The sequence below is a fragment of the Carassius auratus genome, chromosome 6, assembly GCF_003368295.1.
Source record: "Carassius auratus strain Wakin chromosome 6, ASM336829v1, whole genome shotgun sequence".
Taxonomy (NCBI): Eukaryota; Metazoa; Chordata; class Actinopteri; order Cypriniformes; family Cyprinidae; genus Carassius; species Carassius auratus.
In genome coordinates this window covers 19,032,960-19,052,631 of record NC_039248.1, presented here as the reverse complement: position 1 = coordinate 19,052,631, position 19,672 = coordinate 19,032,960, and the positions used below count along the sequence as shown (strand labels likewise).

Sequence of the window (19,672 nt, the reverse complement as noted above, 5' to 3'; positions counted from 1 at the left end):
AAAAGGTCATATCTTTGCCATATGGGCTAAATCCTCTTCCCTCCATCTGCAGGTTGAGATTAATCTGAAGCGCTATCCAACCCCTTACCCAGAAGACCTAAAGAATATGGTGAAGTCAGTGCAGAACCTGGTGGGTAAAACCACGCACCCCCTCAACACTGAAAAATGTTCTTCTGGGACCAATATGGAGCTCCACAGCCAAGACAAGTATGAGCCCAAGTGGCCCATTGCTCCTAAGGAGGTAATGCTTCTTCATCTTATTTTGTCACAGTGCCTACTTGGGCTCATAGATCAATGTCTATATACATTACAGTTTTAATGCATTAATTAACACATATAATAATGAGGATAATAATAATACATGGATTTAATGATAATTAGTAATCTGTTGTGGTATATATATATATATATATATATATATATATATATATATATATATATATATATATATATATATATATATATATAAAATAACGTTATATTTATTATATTATAATAATAGAATATTAAAGGGTCATGAAACCCTCCTATTTTAGCACTGGTTATATTCACAGTTTTTAAAAATGCTAAAAAAGTGGGCATGGTGCAGACTGCGGTGTTGAGACATCTTTTACAATCTGCATCAAAACATACTTTATTTTGTATATGAAGGTGATTTGAAGGTGAAACGCTGTTGCACCTCTGATAACTTTAAAGGCTTATTCTGCTGTGTTTATATAAGCCTTTTTGACGGGTTGCGTCAAGGAGTTGTAAAAACGGTTACACTTACTAATGTAAGTGAATGAATCGCGTTTGTGCGGAACTCTTATTACAAAGCAAAAACAAACACTCCTTCGATCCATGAACATTTCTCTGGGTATGTGGTCTCACAGTCTGAAGCATCTGTCATAGCAAATCAACACATGCTGTCGGGAACAATTAAGCAAAGCATGGATAGGATAAGAACACGCAGTCTCATGAATAAATATGAGACACCGATATGTTAACGATGTACTGTAGTCCTTCACCACAAATTCTGACGTCAACACGATGTGGATTTTAAATCTGGAAGATGAAAATATTGAAAAAAAAGCTTACAATTGACCAGTTTTCTCCAACAATTAAAATTAACGGATGCTAACCTTGTCTTCTCTGATGTGTAACACAAACACCTCTGCTAAAATCTCAGATTTGATTTTGTCATTGAATCATGAGACACTTGTAGATTAGTGTGTGTTCTTTGTAGGTGACAGAACGAGAGGTCAAAGACTTTTCGAAACTACCAATGTCCGAACAAGGTGTCATCCTCAACTCAGCCATTGACATCCCAAAACGCAAAGACAAAGAGGATCTGACCGAGAGCTCAGAAGTATGACTTTTCTCTTTTAATAATTTAAAGTTTTCCCTTCTAATTGTCTCTCTTTTAAAATAGTTATACTCCGTATTATATCAGGGTTGCAGCTTGTTTTAAGCTCAAAACATAAGGGATCCAATGTCAATAATATTAAAACTTCAGGCAGTAGTTTCTTTGGTTTTTGAAGGCCTGGTATTTGCATCCCCGGTGTCTGAGTCAGTTCGGCTGCGTGTATACAGAGTGTTGAGTAGTGCTGCTGAGAGTGTTTGTTAAAGGTTAGCTGAACCTGTGGAGATAAAATACACAAAGATCAGTTCAAATGTTTCATCTCTCACAGCCAGCAACCCCCCTCCTCAACCGCCAGAGCTGCAGTGTTGTTTAGGACACAGAAAAACGACCACGTCATTAACTTTGCCTATGAATATTAGAGAGAGCTGGTGCAATTAGTATTGAATGTCACCGTAACCTTGTAGTATGCTTCATTTTTTTTTTTTTTTTTTTACTAACTCACTTTTAAAATATCCTACAATCATTTATTTACTAGAAATCTAGACCCGCAGTGTTTTACTTCATTTTTATATCCTGTAGCACTGCTCAGAATATAGCTGGAAATCTTTTAGTAAACAGAAAATAAAGGTCAGCGTGAAATGTCAAGAGGATCCATTAAAGGTTCCTATATGGAAATATTAATTGAATTTAGGAATGCTAAGATGATTTGAGTAAACTATAATAAATCTCAATGATTACGCAAACACAGCTACATCCATAATTCATTCATTGATGCAAGGCTTTTCTACGCTTGCAGTAGAAATTCTTTGTTTAGAATAGCATACAAGCGCATGGTGTATTGTTTCCATCGCAGCTTGGCCTCACACTGTTCCCCCCCATGGTCTCAGAGACCCCCCGGCCAAACTGTGGAGCTACAAATATTCGTAATATTATCAGGGTTATCTGGACCTTGGGAGTACCAGTGCCATAAACCTCACGTATCTTACACATTCCTTTCTTTCTAGACCATGAGAATCCATTTTTGTTTGTTTGTTTGTATATATGTATGTATGTTTGTTTTGCTTAGATTTCTTTACATCGCGTCGTTCCCAAGCCGCAACAGCCAGAGAATACGAGCCTGGCCGTTACTTCCTCTTCCTGTTTCTGCCTCATAGTAAGTGGCTGAGAGACAAGACAGCAGAAAATCAGCTGAACATATGGGGTGGCTCATTTCAACTGCCTTCAAAGCAAATTCAGTTCATTTTTTCAGACACCCCCATTGTGGGTGAAACATTTGTTAAATACTTGCATTGGTTTGTTTCCCATAATGAAGTAATGAAGCCAGTGTTCAAATTACAGGGGGGCTAGACAGAACCAAGACCCCAAAGTTATCGTCATAGTCCCCAAGATATCTCAACTCAGGGTAAGGGGAGACTGTCCCGCAGCCTTGAAGTGTCATGTGAATTTCTTATTACAGCAAGAGATTTGCTGACTCTATGACATTTAAAGGAAACATTCTAACTTCAAATATATTCATAAATATTAAACAATAAATAAGAAGTATTATAACAGTATTATAAAATCAAATATGCTAAGGCTGCCTTTTTAAAAAAACATCTAAAATACTGTAAGGCAGTAGTAATATTTTGAAATATTAAAAACAATTAAAAAAACTAATATAAAATGAAATATTTTTCTTGTGATGACAAAGCTACATTTCCAGCAGCCATTACTTCAGTCTTCGTTTTCACGTGGTTCTTTAGAAATCATTCTAATATGCTGATTTGGTTCTCAAAAACATTTTTTCTTTTATTTTCACTGTTTCACAATTTTTTTTTTCTTCAGGATTCTTTGATGAAAAACAACAGCATTTATTTTAAAATGTTTATTTAAATATTTATCAACATTACACATTTACTTTTATACAAGATCTAAAATAATATGTAACAAAATTACTTAAAATACATATTAAAATTTAATTAAAAAAATATTTTATAAAATAAATTTATCTGGCTATTTTGGTCAGCATAATGTATATTTTCTGAAATTGTTTTACTGAATTCAAATATGGAATGTTAGTGTATTAGAGTGCTTTTATTCCAAATATTGGGCTCCCCAAAATATTTGTTATTATTAGAACACTGCACAACATGCATTAAATTGTCCCCATGCAGAATTTTGTTCACAATTCATTTAATACAAGTGTGAAACCATTAGCCTGCCGTATCAAATTAAACAGTCACATTTCTTTTGACATGTTGTGAGGGAGCAATGCAGAAAAAAAGACCAGATGAAAGGCAGAGAAGGGCGGAGGCGGCTGTTCTGAGAGAGTCTTCTGATATGTGACTTCCCTCTTGCTCTGCTGCCGGTTGTGTGAGCCAGCCTGCTGATGTACAGTCAGGTCTGAGAGGTGTGAGTTTTGCTATAGACAGCTGTGAAAGAGCTGGCAGCAACTGATTTGATCCTGGGGGATTTGACCAGACAAGCCAGGACAAGGCCTGTGAATCATAACAGTCTAGATATTACTAATGATGAATCTCTACTTGATGTTGAACTGTGAGATCACACTCTGTTACTTCAACTTTGTTTAACTTTGAGGTCATTTTGGGCCAGTGTTTGCATTTTAGAATCATGAAACTTTCACTGTGATATAAGAAAGGAATTGTTTAAGCATATTCAAATGAATGACTCATTTCACTATACTGTAAAAGCTTTACAGAACCTAAATACTAGCTACATTAATGTGTTTTTGCTGAGGTATTTCATGTTTTAGTTTACTGATCTTTAAAAAAAAAAAAAAGAACTGGAATCTCTTATACAATATGCAATTAGGCAAACATATTTTCATATAGCCAAAATGTTTGCAGTTAGTACAGCAACAGTTTCCAATATAATTGGATGTTGATTTACATTTATTGTCATTGTGACGTTAATTTGGATTATACATGTCGTTTAGTATAAGTTTTAATATAAACAATTTGTGTTGTTCGATCGTTTGTAATTTGATTGCAGGGAAACCACACCCCACTCCCCTTGTGTTTTTCATTCCTTTATATTATTAGTTCACTGCGAATTTGACACTTGTGTTTCCAGGACTCCATGGGAGGCTCCCCTAATGATATCCGAATTTCTGACATGCGGCCAACTTTGGTAGAGCCAGCAATGTACAAACCAAAAGTTGTGTTACTGGGCAAGGAAAAAAAAGGTTGGTAAGACACAGAAGCCTGTATGAGTTAAAGTCAGCATGAAATCTATTTTTTAAACGAATGTTGTTGATCGTATTGTGAGCAATTCATTCTTTGACCTAATTTTTCTTTTTATTTAATATCATAACTTGATCTTCCAGTGAAATGGTCTCTTTGGTGACGTATTCAGACTTCTGCTAAAACTCATTACAATTGGCTGCAAGCACACATTCATCTAATCAACAACTAATAGATACAATCAAGTCCTTGGCCCTCATTTCTTCTTCACTCAGATGTGTCACAATACAGAATAAAATGACTTGCAGCTTCTTCCGTTTCATCACAACATTAAACTCACAATTTTTCCCCTCATTCTTTTTTGATGTTTATTAATAAAGTTCTTTTATAAAAAAAAAAATAATAATAATAATAAAAAAATCTTTCTGCAAATCCCAAAATGCATTGTGTGAATGCACTGGAGAACACTGGAAATCAATGTTGTTGTGTGAAGCATAATAACTGGGGTCTATTTTAGACAAAAATACAGTAATTTCCCATGCATATAAACTATTTTACCTTCTATACCTTTATACCTATTATATTTTTTTAATGCATTCAGAGTCCACCGATGAGTCTGAGCCAGACAAAATGCATTGTTTGAACAACAGCGGATCATCTGCCACTTATTCAGACTACTCACCCTCCCAGGGATCATCTGGCTCCTCCAACCCACCTGGAAATGTCAGTAATCTGCAAACATCTGGGAAAGAGGGGCCACCACAGACTCACTGGACCAACAGGTTGGCAAGAATTTAATCACTGCCACTATTCATTTATATGAACTAACAGACCATCTGTGCACTGTCATATGACATGACAGTTGATCAAACAGTTTAAATATCCAGCTCACTGACTTTTGGGTGGCCCAAAACTGACATTACAAAAATGGATAGTTCCTGTCCTTGATTCTGATTGGTGTTCGAAGCTGTTGTAAATTACAATACAAACATACACCTTTGTTTAATTCTCATTGTTTGGTGGAAGAATACTCTTTTTATTCATAACATTAAACATGTTGCTCTATTTTATTCTATGAAACCTTACTACATATATGGAATAACTGTTTTATAAACGCAATAAGCCCTGTTAAACCGTGGTTTACAATTAATTTATAATAGGTAAGGAGGTTAGCTTCGCATCGTGCCTAACAACGCCCCGTAGCTGTTATAAATTCGCTGTAAACCACAGCTTCTTGGGGCTTATTGCGTCACTGGAATAGCATATTGTCTTCATTAACAAGCAATATTCATGAAACGCAGAACTGCATTTAATATTTGGTGTTCAGTGTTATAGAGTAGGTTGCAAATCTGTGCATTTGAAGGGGTGTCTCTTATTTGCCTTTTTATGGGATTGAAAGTTTTCGTTTTAAATTTCATTATAGTTAATCAACAAGAAAATTGATGACGGTTCTAAGTGAAACTTATCTGGGCGTTTTTTTCGTTTAACCCTCTGGGGTCTGAGGGTGTTTTTCTGTGTTATTACGCACATCACAATTTTTATTTCGCTCAAAGTCACGTACAACATTACTTCTCTTGCTGCCATCTTGAATAAAGTGCAGCTGTTAATTACAATATATGTTTTATAATATTAGTACTGCTGAAAAACTTGAAATTATCACTCATTCCACTGCCTGTTCTTCAGAAGAGCTCTTGGAGAGATTTCTGTTTTGAAATCCTTGCAGAAGTATTACCTATGCAACATTTTATGAACACTGAAAATCTAATTGATGAGGATGGCAGTCAACCACAGCAATATTTTTCTTGAATTTTTCAATTTAAACAAATTCGACTATATTAAAAGAGTTGTAGGCTCAGTTAAATGTAATTTTCAATATTTCATCTCCAACATTAAATGAAGACAACAAGTGAAATGCTAAAATAAAGCAAAAATACACAGAGCAATGAGGTTCTGTTGGGGTAGTGATAACCGATTAAATTTGGGCTGTACTCAGATGTTGCAGATTTGGTCCCAAGAAGGAATAAACAAGGAATTTGACTTTTACAAATATTGCAGTGCTTTACTTTAAAAGTAATTTATATATATATATATATATATATATATATATATATATATATATATATATATATATTATAAGAGGCTTATTGACCTTGACTTGAGGGTCTACAGGGGCTTCCAATTGATTTGAATATGTATATATAAACGAATCATAGAAGAGGTGTAATCAAGTCATTGGATTAAGTTTTATCAATTGATATCTATATTTGAAATATATTATATCGAATTTGCTTGTCATATCATACCGTGGCCATATTCTTGTTTACACAGTTCTATTCTATGTGCACTGTTAAAATCTCCAATGTATTTTGTCTGAATACTTCCAACAGGCTGGCTCAGTCTTTTCCAAAGCCTATTGAAAGTAAGCCCCTTCTGAGCCAGAGGGAAACACCTCCTTCCAGCACGCTGCAGCAACGAGGTGAGAGGCGGCCACTGAGCGACACCTTCGACAGCTGGAACGATGCCCCCCACTACGATAACACAGGTTTCGTTGCAGAGGAGACGCCTCTTGACACTCCAAACAGCAGCGCTGGAAACCCCATGCTAGGCTCAAAGCCCCGGAGTGCCTCAATGGCACATGGCCGGCGGCCTCTCATGAGACAAGAGCGCATTGTGGGAGTTCCTCTAGAGCTTGATCAGTCACAACTCACTTTCCACACTGTTCGCACCACTCCTGAAACTGAAGTGCCTCCTTCCTCTAACCCCTGGCAGAACTGGACAAGGACTCCCAGTCCCTTCGAGGACAGGACAGCTTTTCCTTCCAAGTTGGAAATTACTCCAGCCAACAGCCCCAATCCTGATCGTAAAGACTTCGAACAGGAGATGGGGGAACTATCCGGCACCTTTCCCTCAAATAGAGCCTGGGGGTTTCTGGACTCTACGGACTCAGGGATGGGACGAGGTCATCCCAACATTTCTGCGCATGTCCAGGGTGTAAAAGAACCGAACAAATTAGGCACTATGGTTCTTAGCAAGAGTTCTGAAAGACTTTCGCCAATGATGAAGGAGGTAAAAGCGAAATTTAAGAAATCTCAGAGCATAGATGAAATCGATATGGGGTCGTACAGGGTTTACAGCATCCCCTTGGACAGCTACAGTTCTAGCATAGAAAACCAGGGAAGTGTTGATCGAGCGGACCTCCCTGTACCTCTAGAACAGAGCATGTCCAGGAGCCAATCTGCTCCAATGCTGGACGATGATCTGGATGGCTTTGGTTTGAAAGGCTCTCAGCAACAGAAACCTGCCATCCCAAAGAAAGTTTACCATTTTGACCAAAGCTTCAACCCACAAAGAGCCATGGATGTTATGAAAGCGGAGAGGAGAGTTCCTCCGCCATTCCCCAATGCCCCTGAATATGTAAACCAACCTGGGAAGACATTGGCAAAGGAACTCGTGAGCCCAAGAGGCTACCGAGGCTATCCTCCAATGGAACAGATGTTTTCATTTGCTCAGACTGCAGTCACCGATGATGCCATCAATCCACAGCTCTCGGTCCAGCCCCAGCGCTCCAGACCAGGCTTCCTGAGGCGCGCTGACTCTCTGGTAAGTTCGACCGAGATGGCGCTGTTCCGCAGAGTAGCTGAGAACCAAGAAATGCAGCTGGCAGAGCACTACAACAGGTCTCAACAGAGCATGCTGGAACAACAGAACAACTTGGCTACAATCTCTGACACCCAGTTCCACAAGAGGAATGGTAGGTATGACGAAGATTACTCGTCTTATCAAGAACCCAAAAAGCCCATCATGGGTTACCCCACCAAGAGTCTGACACAACGTCGCCCCCTGTCTGCACGGAGCTACAGCACAGAGACATATGGGGCATCTCAGGCAAGGCCAGTGTCTGCCCGACCCACCATGGCTGCACTGCTGGAGAAATTGCCTTCAGATTACAATCTTAGTACATGCACTGAGAAGAGCCCTGAAGCTGACATGAAGATGAGATCTGTCCCTCAAAAACAAGAGGACCCGACCTCCAAAATGCCAGTAGATTGGAGACAGCAGCTGCTTAGACACATTGAATCAAAGAGGCTAGACCGGGTGAGTAAGCATGCTTTGCTTTTTATTCTTTGTTAGCTTGGATTTTATATAACCTCTCAGTATTTTAAAGAAATAAATAATTTATTATGTCTTTATTTAGTCTTATATAATTGTTGAGATCTCAATAACCAATGTTTTATACAATATGTTTGGAGTACACACAACTTAAATGAAGGCTTTTTAGACACATGAACATAGGGGTGAATCTCATGTGAACTATCAAGAAATGTCTGGGACATATTTCAGACCAAAATCCAAAGAAAATAAAATACAATTATATTCTGCCTAAAAAAATGATTTTTTTTCTTAGGATCTCTATATATATATTGGCATTGTTTTCATAAAATGTAATCAAACTCTCCCCTTTCTCAAAAAACATTATATTTGAGAGTAAAAAACATTTTTATTTTTAATTAAAACTTATTTTACATTATAGTTATGGTATTGTTTCACATTTAATAAATTGCTCTCACTTTTAAAGTAATGTGAAATCAAATTGCATCAATTTTTTTGGGCAAAATATAATTTCTCTTTTTTCTTTTTAATTGGGGTGGAATTTGACCCTGACATTTCTTTCCTGAGATTCACCCAGTTACATACCTTTGTTTCTGTGTAAGTGGATTACAGTACTACAGCATACATCATTGTTCACGTAATTGTTCAGTCCTACACTGCTGCTATTAATATACTGTAAACGTAACCGCTGTGTATCACTAATGTGTCACATAGGCAGTAAATACGTTCTGTTGTTGTTCTGTTTGTCAAGCTTACTCACTCTGTTGCAGCAATGTGCAGTCCAGTGTATCCCCAGCCACAGCCTTTTGACCTTTCTGTGTGGCACACCCATTCACTCATGTCATGTGGTTGTTTCCCTCCAATCAGAGCGCTGTCCTTAAGCACAACACAGTAAACTTCGGCATGCTGTACTCTGGAGGCTATGCTGCACCGCATGCCAGCAGAAGCATGACAATAAACTTTTACAATAACACAAAGCATGAAAACCAAACAACTCAGTGGCTACCTCTACCGAATGTGAGTATGAAGCAACTTCAGCCCCAGTTTCAGCATGGAGAAGTAAAATGAACATATCTCCTATGAAGGCTTTCTTTTTAGATCTCTCTCTTTTGAGCGGCTTCTGCTTTAACTTCTAAAACAGTGGTAATATAATCATTTTTGGCACATTTTTTTGTACACTACAATAGTCTTTTTATAAGGCAGACCATCGAACACATTCCATAGTTTAACACTAATCTAACACTTCAGCTGTTCTGAGTTCCAGGCTAGACACTGTCTCTCACTGTGATGTTAAACATATATAGGTGTTTTCTGTTGCATGTGCTCAGTCTTTGTGTTTGGTCTATGCACTACAGTCTTCCTCTGTCTTTAATTCACAGAACAAAGCAATCTGTGACCGACAGTAGAGATACATTTATGAAAGGCCTTCTTGATCCTTTTAAAATTACACCAAATATCAAACTGAATCACTCATATTTAAACAATTAGTGGTGAATTCACTAATTATTATTCTTAATATCTGTGTGCACAGTTCACCAACCTCTATTTACTTATTCACCAACAGGTGTTTGGTGAATACTGTAAGAGAGTAGAGGATAGTGAACTACACAAAATCAAGTCCTACCAAGTGCTGAATTAGCACTGCACCAGGAGTATTTGTAATTTATTTTAATGCAAACATCCCTTTTTGTAAGCTAGCTTCAATTACTTAAGTTAAATTGGTTAGTTATAGTTTTTAAGTGTTTTTTTTTTACTTCAAATAAGCTCAATATTTCTTTGAAGCAATTAACTGCAAAAAATATTTAAACAGATTTTGTGTAGAATAAATTGTTATCATATATAGATCACATATTGGAAGATCGTTTTAACTAGACATAAATGCAGATATACTTTGTAGTTAAGTGTTATTTCAGCATTTTAAAGTGTCTGAATTGCAAGTGTCAATTACAGTGGGCTGTGCTTGTTGCATGAAGTTAGTTGAACAAACTCAGGGATTGTCCAGAGTTTTTTATTTTTTTTATATTCTATGGTGTTAATAAGTTTAAGAGATAGTTGTGAAAAATATTTTTCATTTAAATGCATTTACAAGACTGAAAGAAATGTGTGTGTAAATATATATATATATATATATATATATATATATATATATATATATATATATATATTATTTATATAATTTTTTATATTATTTATATAAAATAACTAATAAATATTTAGCTGTTTAATGTTACCATTGTAATGAGCCATGCTAAAAGCCAGTTCACCTTCTTGACTTCAGTAGTATAGTCACTGAAAGCAGATTTGTGCAACAGGCCTAGAACCGACTCACAATATTTGGAATTTTACCATGCAAAAATGCCTTTACATTTTGTAAAAGCGGTGTCATTCTAGAGCACCGTCTTGAATTCTGCTTGCTGACAGCACTATATCCTTTCAGACACCTTCACAACAGAGCAATATTTTAGATAATGGACAAGAAGTGGTTTCCCCAAGTAGCCAGTGGGCACCGTATTCACTGGGACGAAGAGACGTGCCACCAGAGAACATGAATATCATCAAAAAGGTATCGGTTATGATAAGAGTAATTTTTCAATTCTGTGTTTTGGATACAGGATGTACTAAGGCTGGGCAGTAAATTGAACATATTCATGATAACTGTAAATATTACAACACAAAACATTTTAATATGTTTTTACTTGGTCATTAAGTTTCCTAAAAACAACATCATAATTTTTATTTGTGTGAATCGATTCATAATTTATTCTTTGATTTACTCAAAAATTATCACTGAAGTGTAAGTTTGATGTATTTCATGTGTTAAATTGTTCTAGTAAAAAAAAAAAAAAATTACCTAAGAAAAACTTATTTTATGTGGTAATCTACAGTAAAATTGTATTTCTAAATATTACTTTTTACTGTATTTTTGGTTACATAAATACAGCTTCTTTCAGCAACTAAAAAACAAAGTTATATATTATATATGATTCATAGCATTAGTCTGGATCTCACTATAGTTTTATTATTTCCACAATGTGTTTTTTAGAGAGACGCCCACATGTCTCTAAGTATTAAACCCTGTCATGTTCTACTCTTTAGTTTCCTCTGGCTTAACCTGTTCTCTGTGAGATAGACGTCGCTGTTATATCGTGATTGCCATGTTAATTTTTTCAAATGCCAGGGTTAATTACTACCTGCTGTCGTGATTCATTTCACAATGCATGTTCTCACTCGGTCTCCTTAGCAACCTCAGTCTATCGGTGAATGTCTTAAGGTTCTCTCTCAATATTATGGAACATTTTGCTTCTGCTGACACATTTAGTGTTATGAAGAAAAGTCTAATTAAATTAATACATCTAATAGGGAAATCAAAATGTCATGAGGTCCTGTGTGACTAATAAATGTCTTTGTGCTTGTAATGATATGAAGGAGCTTGCCGTCTGTATGAAGTCTACATCATTAAAGGTTTGCCTAATGTGTGTCCATAGCCTGGTGTTCACAATCCCCATCAACAACAGACTATGATGATAACCTCAGCCAACCATCCCCACCGGACGGCCCGTGACCAGCAGTATGAGGGGGCCATCAACAAGGTGTCCATCCAGCAGTACCAGTCACCTCTGCCCATGCCCATCACTACCACCAGCCCCCGGCCTCAGAGTGCCCGCTGCTTCATCCAGACTAAAGGCCAGAAGAGTATGGATGGCTTTCCAGAGCAGGTACAGGTCATCTCTCAGAATACATTCAAATAAAATGGCAAGAAAAGGACAGTTGCAAATGGATGCAAGAAAGAAGACCAACTGACTCTTTGCAAAGAGCCGCCCTGTCTTAGTTACTTTTGCTATATCTGACACGTATGGCCACAGATCTTAAATTAATGGGTGCTTGGGGCAAAAATGCCAGCAAATATGCTCCTGTACAATTGAACTAAATCTATTAAGGATATCACAAATAAAGTGAAAATGGAATGAAAAGTGTCAAATTGAATTTAAATTTAGATCTGCTAATGATGCATCAAATTATGCGTTTTTACAGCGTTCTGCATTAACAAATCACACATGATTCTGTTGAGCTTATGAATGCAATGGCCAATCAGAGGCGCTCAGATGAGTCATCGCTGAAATGTAGAGTTGTGTTGAGCGCACGCACGCTGACTGAATTCTAAACTCTCACGAATTCTCTCATCATACACAACAAAGTGGAAATATATTTAAGTACTATTTAAGTAAAAGATTCTTTTGACATTGTAGGCAGCTTTATTGATTATAACTGGAGTTTTTGAGCGTGCTAGACTGAATTCAGTCATGTTCTTTGATAATGTTTGGATCTGTTCCCTTATTGTAAATAATATAATTGTATATAATAATATTCTGGGGATGTAGGGAGACCTGTGCTAGACTAATATATTATTTCACAGGCATTACTGGCTTGTACTTCTAAGGCCATAATATTATACATTTACAGTTTATTGCTGCTCTGTGGTTTTATACTGCTTAAAGGGTGCACTACTATGAAAACAACATAGCTTCAGTGCGACATCAATAAGAAAAAGAATACTTTTTTAGATATTGTTAATAACAGTTGTACATAATAAAATATGTATGATCTTAATACATGACCTAGATAATTTATTTAGCAAAATATTGTCAATTTAATAAACATTACATAAAAAAATTGCTTCTCCAATTAAACTCAGTATGTTCCCTTTAAGCTCTTCCACATTGAATATCTATGTAAATACTTCATAAACATACTTTAAATATAAACCGATGGCTGTCACTTAACTAAATCTTTATAAAATGGCTATTTTATAACTTATTTTCACCGCTTTAAGATAACAAAATCTAGACATAATTATAGTTTATGCCCGTCCATTCAGAGAAGGAGCCAACAGAAACCTGTCATATTTGTCCAGGAGGCTAGAATACAGTTTATTTTCATTGCTGATGATACACAGTTGTACCTCCCGCTAAAAACGGGTGATTCTATTTAACCATTGCTGGAATGTATCTCAGATATATATATATATATAAATGGTTATCAAATAACTTTCTCCAACTCAATGAGAACAAAACAGAAATAGTTTTTGGTCCCCCAAAAATAAGAAAGGATATTATTAAAAAGCTGGGCAATCATTTCCCCTCCATTTCCTCAAAGGTTAGAAACCTGGGAATTATCATAGACTCCAACCAAATTAAATCTGTCGTTAGGAACAGTTTTTATCAATTACGGGTCATCTCCAAACTTAAATCATTTTTGTCTTTTCAGGATTTTGGAGAAGGTTATTCATGCTTTTATTACTTCTCGTTTAGATTACTATAATTCACTGTAATACACTGTCTTCCTCAGTCATCGCTTTCATGCCTTCAGTTGGTACAAAATGCAGCTGCAAGGCTGCTGACTGGGGCAAAGAAATATGACCATCTCACCTCAATTTTAGCTTCTCTTCACTGGCTTCCGGTCCATTTTAGAGTTCAGTTTCAGATTCTGTTGTTTGTTTTTAAAGCTCTTAACAATCAAGCTCCATCTTATCTTGAAGATCTTATTATCCCTTTGCCATCTACAAGACTTTTAAGATCCGCTGACAGGGCTCTTTTATCTGTCCCTCGTTCCCGTTTGAAAACTAAGGGTGACAGAGCCTCTTCAGTCACTGCCCCACGTCTGTGGAACCAATTGCCTCTAGACTGCTGCCTTGCACCTTCCATTACCATTTATAAATAGAGGTTGAAAACTTATCTTTTCTCCTTAGCATTTGAATTTCACTTCATTGTTGTTTTATTGTACTATATGTCTTGTTTGCTTCATTTCTGTGTTTCCTTTTCTCTTTTAATTTTATTTTACATTGTTCAGCACTTTGGATAGCTTTGCTATGTTTAATGTGCTCTATAAATAAAATGTACTTACACTACACAAAAAACAATTGTGTAGTGTATTCCTTGTGTAGCCTTATAAGACTATAGATAAGTAGATAAGTCTTATTAAATACATTTAATAAGAGGCTTAATCATAAGGGTAGTTTCTGTGTTCCATGAATTCAAATGTTTTATTGGTTTGTCTTATTTGATTTTTGAAGATATGTTATTTAGCTGAACGTGGACTAGTCTAGATGTTGCAATGTACTTAAATGACACTTCACTATGAATATATAATTGAACAAAATGAATGCCTTTGTTGTTTGATTTTAGTGTTCTGTTTTTTGTGGTTAACTTTGTACTTTCAAATAAAACTTTTTTCAATTATTGTTTAAAAAGTTTGTTTAAAATAAACAAGATTTTTTAAATAAAACTTGTGAGCTTAATGGGAGCAGGGTGTGCTTAAAGGGTACAAACATGTACCTATTAAGCCAGACTTTTTGCATTTAATTATGTACATCTTAATTGAAATGAGTGGTGTGGTCTGTTTGACTGATTTACATTCATTTTGTCATTTAAAATAAAATTAAATATTTTTGTTTGAATGAGAGTAATATTTTATTTTAACATAACTTCTTCAATATCTTGTGCACTAAAATTGTCTCAATGTAGATTTTGGTGAGCTTAATTGGTACATTTACCTCTAATTTATGTGCTGTTTGAATAAACGTGCAAATGAAGACATTGGAATTAGTAACTTACAATGGTTTTTATTAAATGATGATCATGTTACATACAAATTCAGTCATATTAAAAAATATATTTTGTGACATGATACCCATATCTAGCACCTGAGGAAGCCGTCTTATGCCACTAAATTAGAAAAAAAAAAGTAATTGGACAGAATTAGTCAGAATTAGCAACAAGATATAAACTGTAAAAAGTCACAATAACTAGGTTTTCATTTTTATTCAGTTGGTACCTATGTGCTTGGCTAAGACATTACATTAACATTTAGTCATTTAAAAGGTGCTTTTATCCAACTCACAAATGAGGACAATAGAAGTAATCAAAATCAACAAAAGAGAAATGATTTGCAAGTGCTATAACAAGACTCGGTTAGCTTAATGCAGTACACGTAGCAAGTTTTTTTTATTACATAATAACTAAAAAGAAAACAAATATAATAGAAAAATAATAGAGCAACCTAGTGTTAGAGGCCTGTTTTGCTTTTGTTAATTGTAGGCCTATAATAATTAAAAAAGAAAACAAATAGAATACAAAAAGATTAGTGAAGCTAGTGTTAGTTCCCTTTCAGTCGGTCACTACGAGTCACATCTTGACCGATGAATTGGGATCTCACTTCCATAGATCAATCTACTTCAAGTGTAAATTAAATTAGCCAATACACATTGGCATGAGATGATTACATCCAGCTGCCGCTGATGACAGTGTGAGTATAGCTTAGAAATAGCTTATTCCGCTACACGGGTGCAACTAGGACCCAGTGAGTGCCGCGTTGCCACACCCACATCACGACTCTGCCATGAAGCCAGTTCTGAAGACGTCTCATATGAAGCAACCCAAGCAGTATAACTGCTGCAGAAGCTGCCATTAGCCCAGAAGCCACTGAAATTGGGGGCGACCTACGACAAGGCATGCAGTGCCGAGGGTTTGGACGGGTCCCCAACTGCACAAGTTTCTTTCAATGAAAACTCTGCTCCTGGTTGCATTGGCCTCCATTAAGAGTTTAGGGGACCTGCATACATTGCTCTGTCCCGTCTGCACTTTGAGATTGTACGTGGACCAGACACAAAGCTTCAGGACCTCAGTTCAGCTCTTTGTCCGTTAGGGGAATGCCGTCTCTAAGCAGAGGATGTCCCACTGGATAATGGATGCCATCACCTTGGCTTATTAAGCACTGGCTGTGCCCTGCCCACTCAGGTTGCGAGCTCATTCAACTAGAAGTGTTGCATCCTCCTGGGCGCTGACTCGTGGTGCCTCACTGACAGATATTTATAGAGCTGTAGGCTGGGCAACCCCCAACACGTTCTCTCGGTTATATAATCTTTGTGTTGAGCCGGTATCCACCTGTGTTTTCACCTCAAATGGGTATTGGAACTGAGAGGGCCCAGTTTAGTGTTGGCTTGCTAATACTGCTCCAGAGTGTCTGTACTGTAGAGTGGAGGGTTCAATATGCAGAGACCTAAGTGGATCCCATATGTGCAAAGTCCACAGTATAGCCTCACGACATGACTTGTAGTGACAGACTGTAAGGGAACATCTCAATTACGTATGTAACCCTCGTTCCCCGAAGGAGGGAACAGAAATGTCAAATCCTATCATTATGGCTGCTGTACCACCACTGGGCAGCCAGGTTACCAGCTCGTCTCCTCAACGAAAACCTGGTACGTGTTGCACCTGCTGCCTATTTATGCCCATGCTGTCATCAGTGGCACCTGGATGCAATCCAGGAATACCTCCATTTTCACAGTCGACACTTCAACATGAAGATGGCCTTTTCAAATGTACCCACTTGGGAAGAGTGTTTCAAAAAGCTGTAGTGTCTACAAAAACAACATCTTAATGTGGATGAAAAGCCAAAAAAGCAGATAAAGAGAGGCATTTTCAAATGTATTCAGATAAATGTAGCCTTAAATCTGATATTCTGTTTTATGTTGTTGACAGCTCTGTGTAAGGATCGAGAAGAACCCTGGCCTTGGTTTCAGCATCTCAGGGGGAATCAGTGGACAGGGGAACCCCTTCAAGCCCTCGGACATGGTAAGACCATTTCACTCTCAGTTTTAAAGGACAGAGTATAATGTATTATGCTAATTTTAGCATTTCATTCTCAGAAATCACATTAAAATGGTGCTTTATATAGAACAAAAATCAAAGCCATCTCTCTTCAGTTAGTAAAGTGTGTCTCTCAGTAGAGTTACCATGGAAACATGCGCTACTGCAATGCACAACCTTGCGCACCAGCTGACTGCATTACCTTTTAACCTCTTCATGTCTTGGCAACATTTGGCAATAGTTAAAACAAAAGTGTTTTGTGAGTCAGATGTTGCTGAAGCGCATGAAAAAAAAAACATATTTCCATTTCACATGAAGCTGTATGTTAGGAATCTGTATTAATATCATACTGTGTTTAGATTTCCATGAAAAAGTGTCGTTCTGTTTTAACCATACGTTTTTCAGCATAGCATAAAGACTGCTTGTATTCATTATTGTTGCTTTGGGGTTCTTCTAACAAGCTGAATCCCTGTGAGCCCCGAAGAAATTACGTAAAGTTTGGTGGACTCTCAACATGTGGCGCCAATAATAAGACTTGATATGTGTTGACATGACACATACTGATGGGTCCCACATGTAATTTAAATCTTTATGCTTTATAATCTCTGCCTTGATTCCAGCACATAAACAGTGTCACTGACAAAACTCTAAAATAAAATAAAAACATTTGTTACATTTGTTTTTCAGTTTAACATTTGCATTTACTTGTAAAAGGTAATACATTTATGAAGGTAATTATTTAATAGATTGCCTTTTGAATTTATTAGAAAAAGAGAGAGATACAAAAGAAAATCTAAATCCAGATCAAAAGGCAAAGATTCTAAACCATAGTCACCATGTGGTTCCTAACCTCATATCACTTTTGACTTATAGGGTATCTTTGTTACTAGGGTACAGCCTGATGGACCTGCCGCCAACGTTCTTCAACCAGGGGACAAAATTCTGAAGGTAACACTGTTCTCCATCACATTGTCCCACAAGCTGTGACAATGCATCTTCCGCCACACTGCCAGTGGAGGGCTTTGCATGTGGCATTAAATGTCCAGTGTGTGTGTATGTTTGTGTCTCAAACAAGTGAGCATGGACCTCTGTTGTTATGTTTGACCAACTTTGAAATGCGTTATTGTTCTGATTAAAAAAAAACAAAGATTGTTATAACATTTTGTTTTGTAAGTCAGTTAAATGACCTGCAATATATTTGACATTATAAGATATCAATTGATGAATTTGATTAATCATATATTACAAAATGAATGTAAATCAGTCAAACAGACCACACCACTCAATTAACATTTAACTTTGCGATGCAGATTGAATCTGGTCTTTTTAGTGTAGTGAAATATAAACCTTCACCTCCAAAAAATGACTAATTAAATATTATGATTATTATTAAAAATATAAACTTTATATTATTATTATTATTATTAACAATTTACAGTAAGTTTTCATTCATTAACATTAGTTAAACAATACTTAAATACTTTATTAATATTAATCAATGTTAATGTTAATGTCAACATTTACTGATACATGTTTAAATAAAAAAATTTATATTGGGTAACATTAATGCACTGTGAACTAACATAAACAATGAATTACATTTTATTAATTTATAATGATAACATGTAAATATATTGCCCATTGTTAGTTCATTTTATCTAGATAATGCATTTAACATATTGTAAAGTGTTACCTGTTTCTTATTATTATCAGTGTTAAAAACATTTATGTTGTTTAGAAGTTTTATGGAAACCGGGATACATTTTTCTCTGATTAATAGAACATTCAAAAGAATAGCATTTAAAACACCATAAATGTCTTTCCTGTGATCAGTTTAATGGTTCCTTATTGAATTAATTAAATAAATCTTACTAAATTCTAGTAAACCTTTTTAATTGTAGTACAGGTGCATCTCAGAAAATTAGAATATCCTGGAAAAGTTCTTATTTTTTTTGTCATTTAATTAAAAAAAAGCTAACTTTCTTATATTCTAGATTCATTGCACACAAACTGAAATATTTCACAAGTTTTTTATTTTAATTCTGATGGTTATGATTTACAGCTTAGGAAAATAAAAAATTCAATATCTCAAAATTTTTTATATATATTTTCTCAAAGATCAATCAAAAAAGATTTACAAAACAGAAATGTTCAAGATCTCCAAAGCAGGTTTAATTATGCACTCAGTACTTGGATGGGGCTCCTTTTGCACGAATTACCGCTTCAGTGCTGCATGGCATGGAGGCAATCAGCCTGTGGCACTACTGAGGCGTTATTGAAGCCCAGGTTGCTTTGATAGCGGCCTTCAGCTCCTCTGTATTGTTTGTCAGATGTTACTTCTCATCCTCTTCACAATACCCCATAGATTCTCTGTGAGGTTCGGGTCAGGTGAG

The 19,672-nt window shown here is 36.1% G+C and overlaps 1 protein-coding gene across 13 annotated transcripts in view; it reads left to right on the top strand.

Moving 5' to 3' along the window:
* The window catches only part of lrrc7 (leucine rich repeat containing 7), a 106,915-nt gene that overhangs the window by 83,541 nt on the left and 3,702 nt on the right, over nucleotides 1–19,672 (top strand). For 6 of the 13 annotated variants that reach the window (XM_026264652.1, XM_026264658.1, XM_026264644.1 and 3 more), the window contains 11 exons: nucleotides 53–241; nucleotides 1,226–1,348; nucleotides 2,409–2,495; nucleotides 4,415–4,526; nucleotides 5,126–5,306; nucleotides 6,912–8,619; nucleotides 9,502–9,651; nucleotides 11,072–11,197; nucleotides 12,120–12,350; nucleotides 17,172–17,264; nucleotides 18,153–18,227. In XM_026264652.1, the coding sequence (XP_026120437.1) occupies nucleotides 53–241; nucleotides 1,226–1,348; nucleotides 2,409–2,495; nucleotides 4,415–4,526; nucleotides 5,126–5,306; nucleotides 6,912–8,619; nucleotides 9,502–9,651; nucleotides 11,072–11,197; nucleotides 12,120–12,350; nucleotides 17,172–17,264; nucleotides 18,153–18,227 (3,075 nt within the window). The remainder of the gene's footprint in view (nucleotides 1–52; nucleotides 242–1,225; nucleotides 1,349–2,408; nucleotides 2,496–4,414; nucleotides 4,527–5,125; nucleotides 5,307–6,911; nucleotides 8,620–9,501; nucleotides 9,652–11,071; nucleotides 11,198–12,119; nucleotides 12,351–17,171; nucleotides 17,265–18,152; nucleotides 18,228–19,672) is intronic. The other 7 variants (XM_026264703.1, XM_026264668.1, XM_026264710.1 and 4 more) reach the window with 5 other exon arrangements.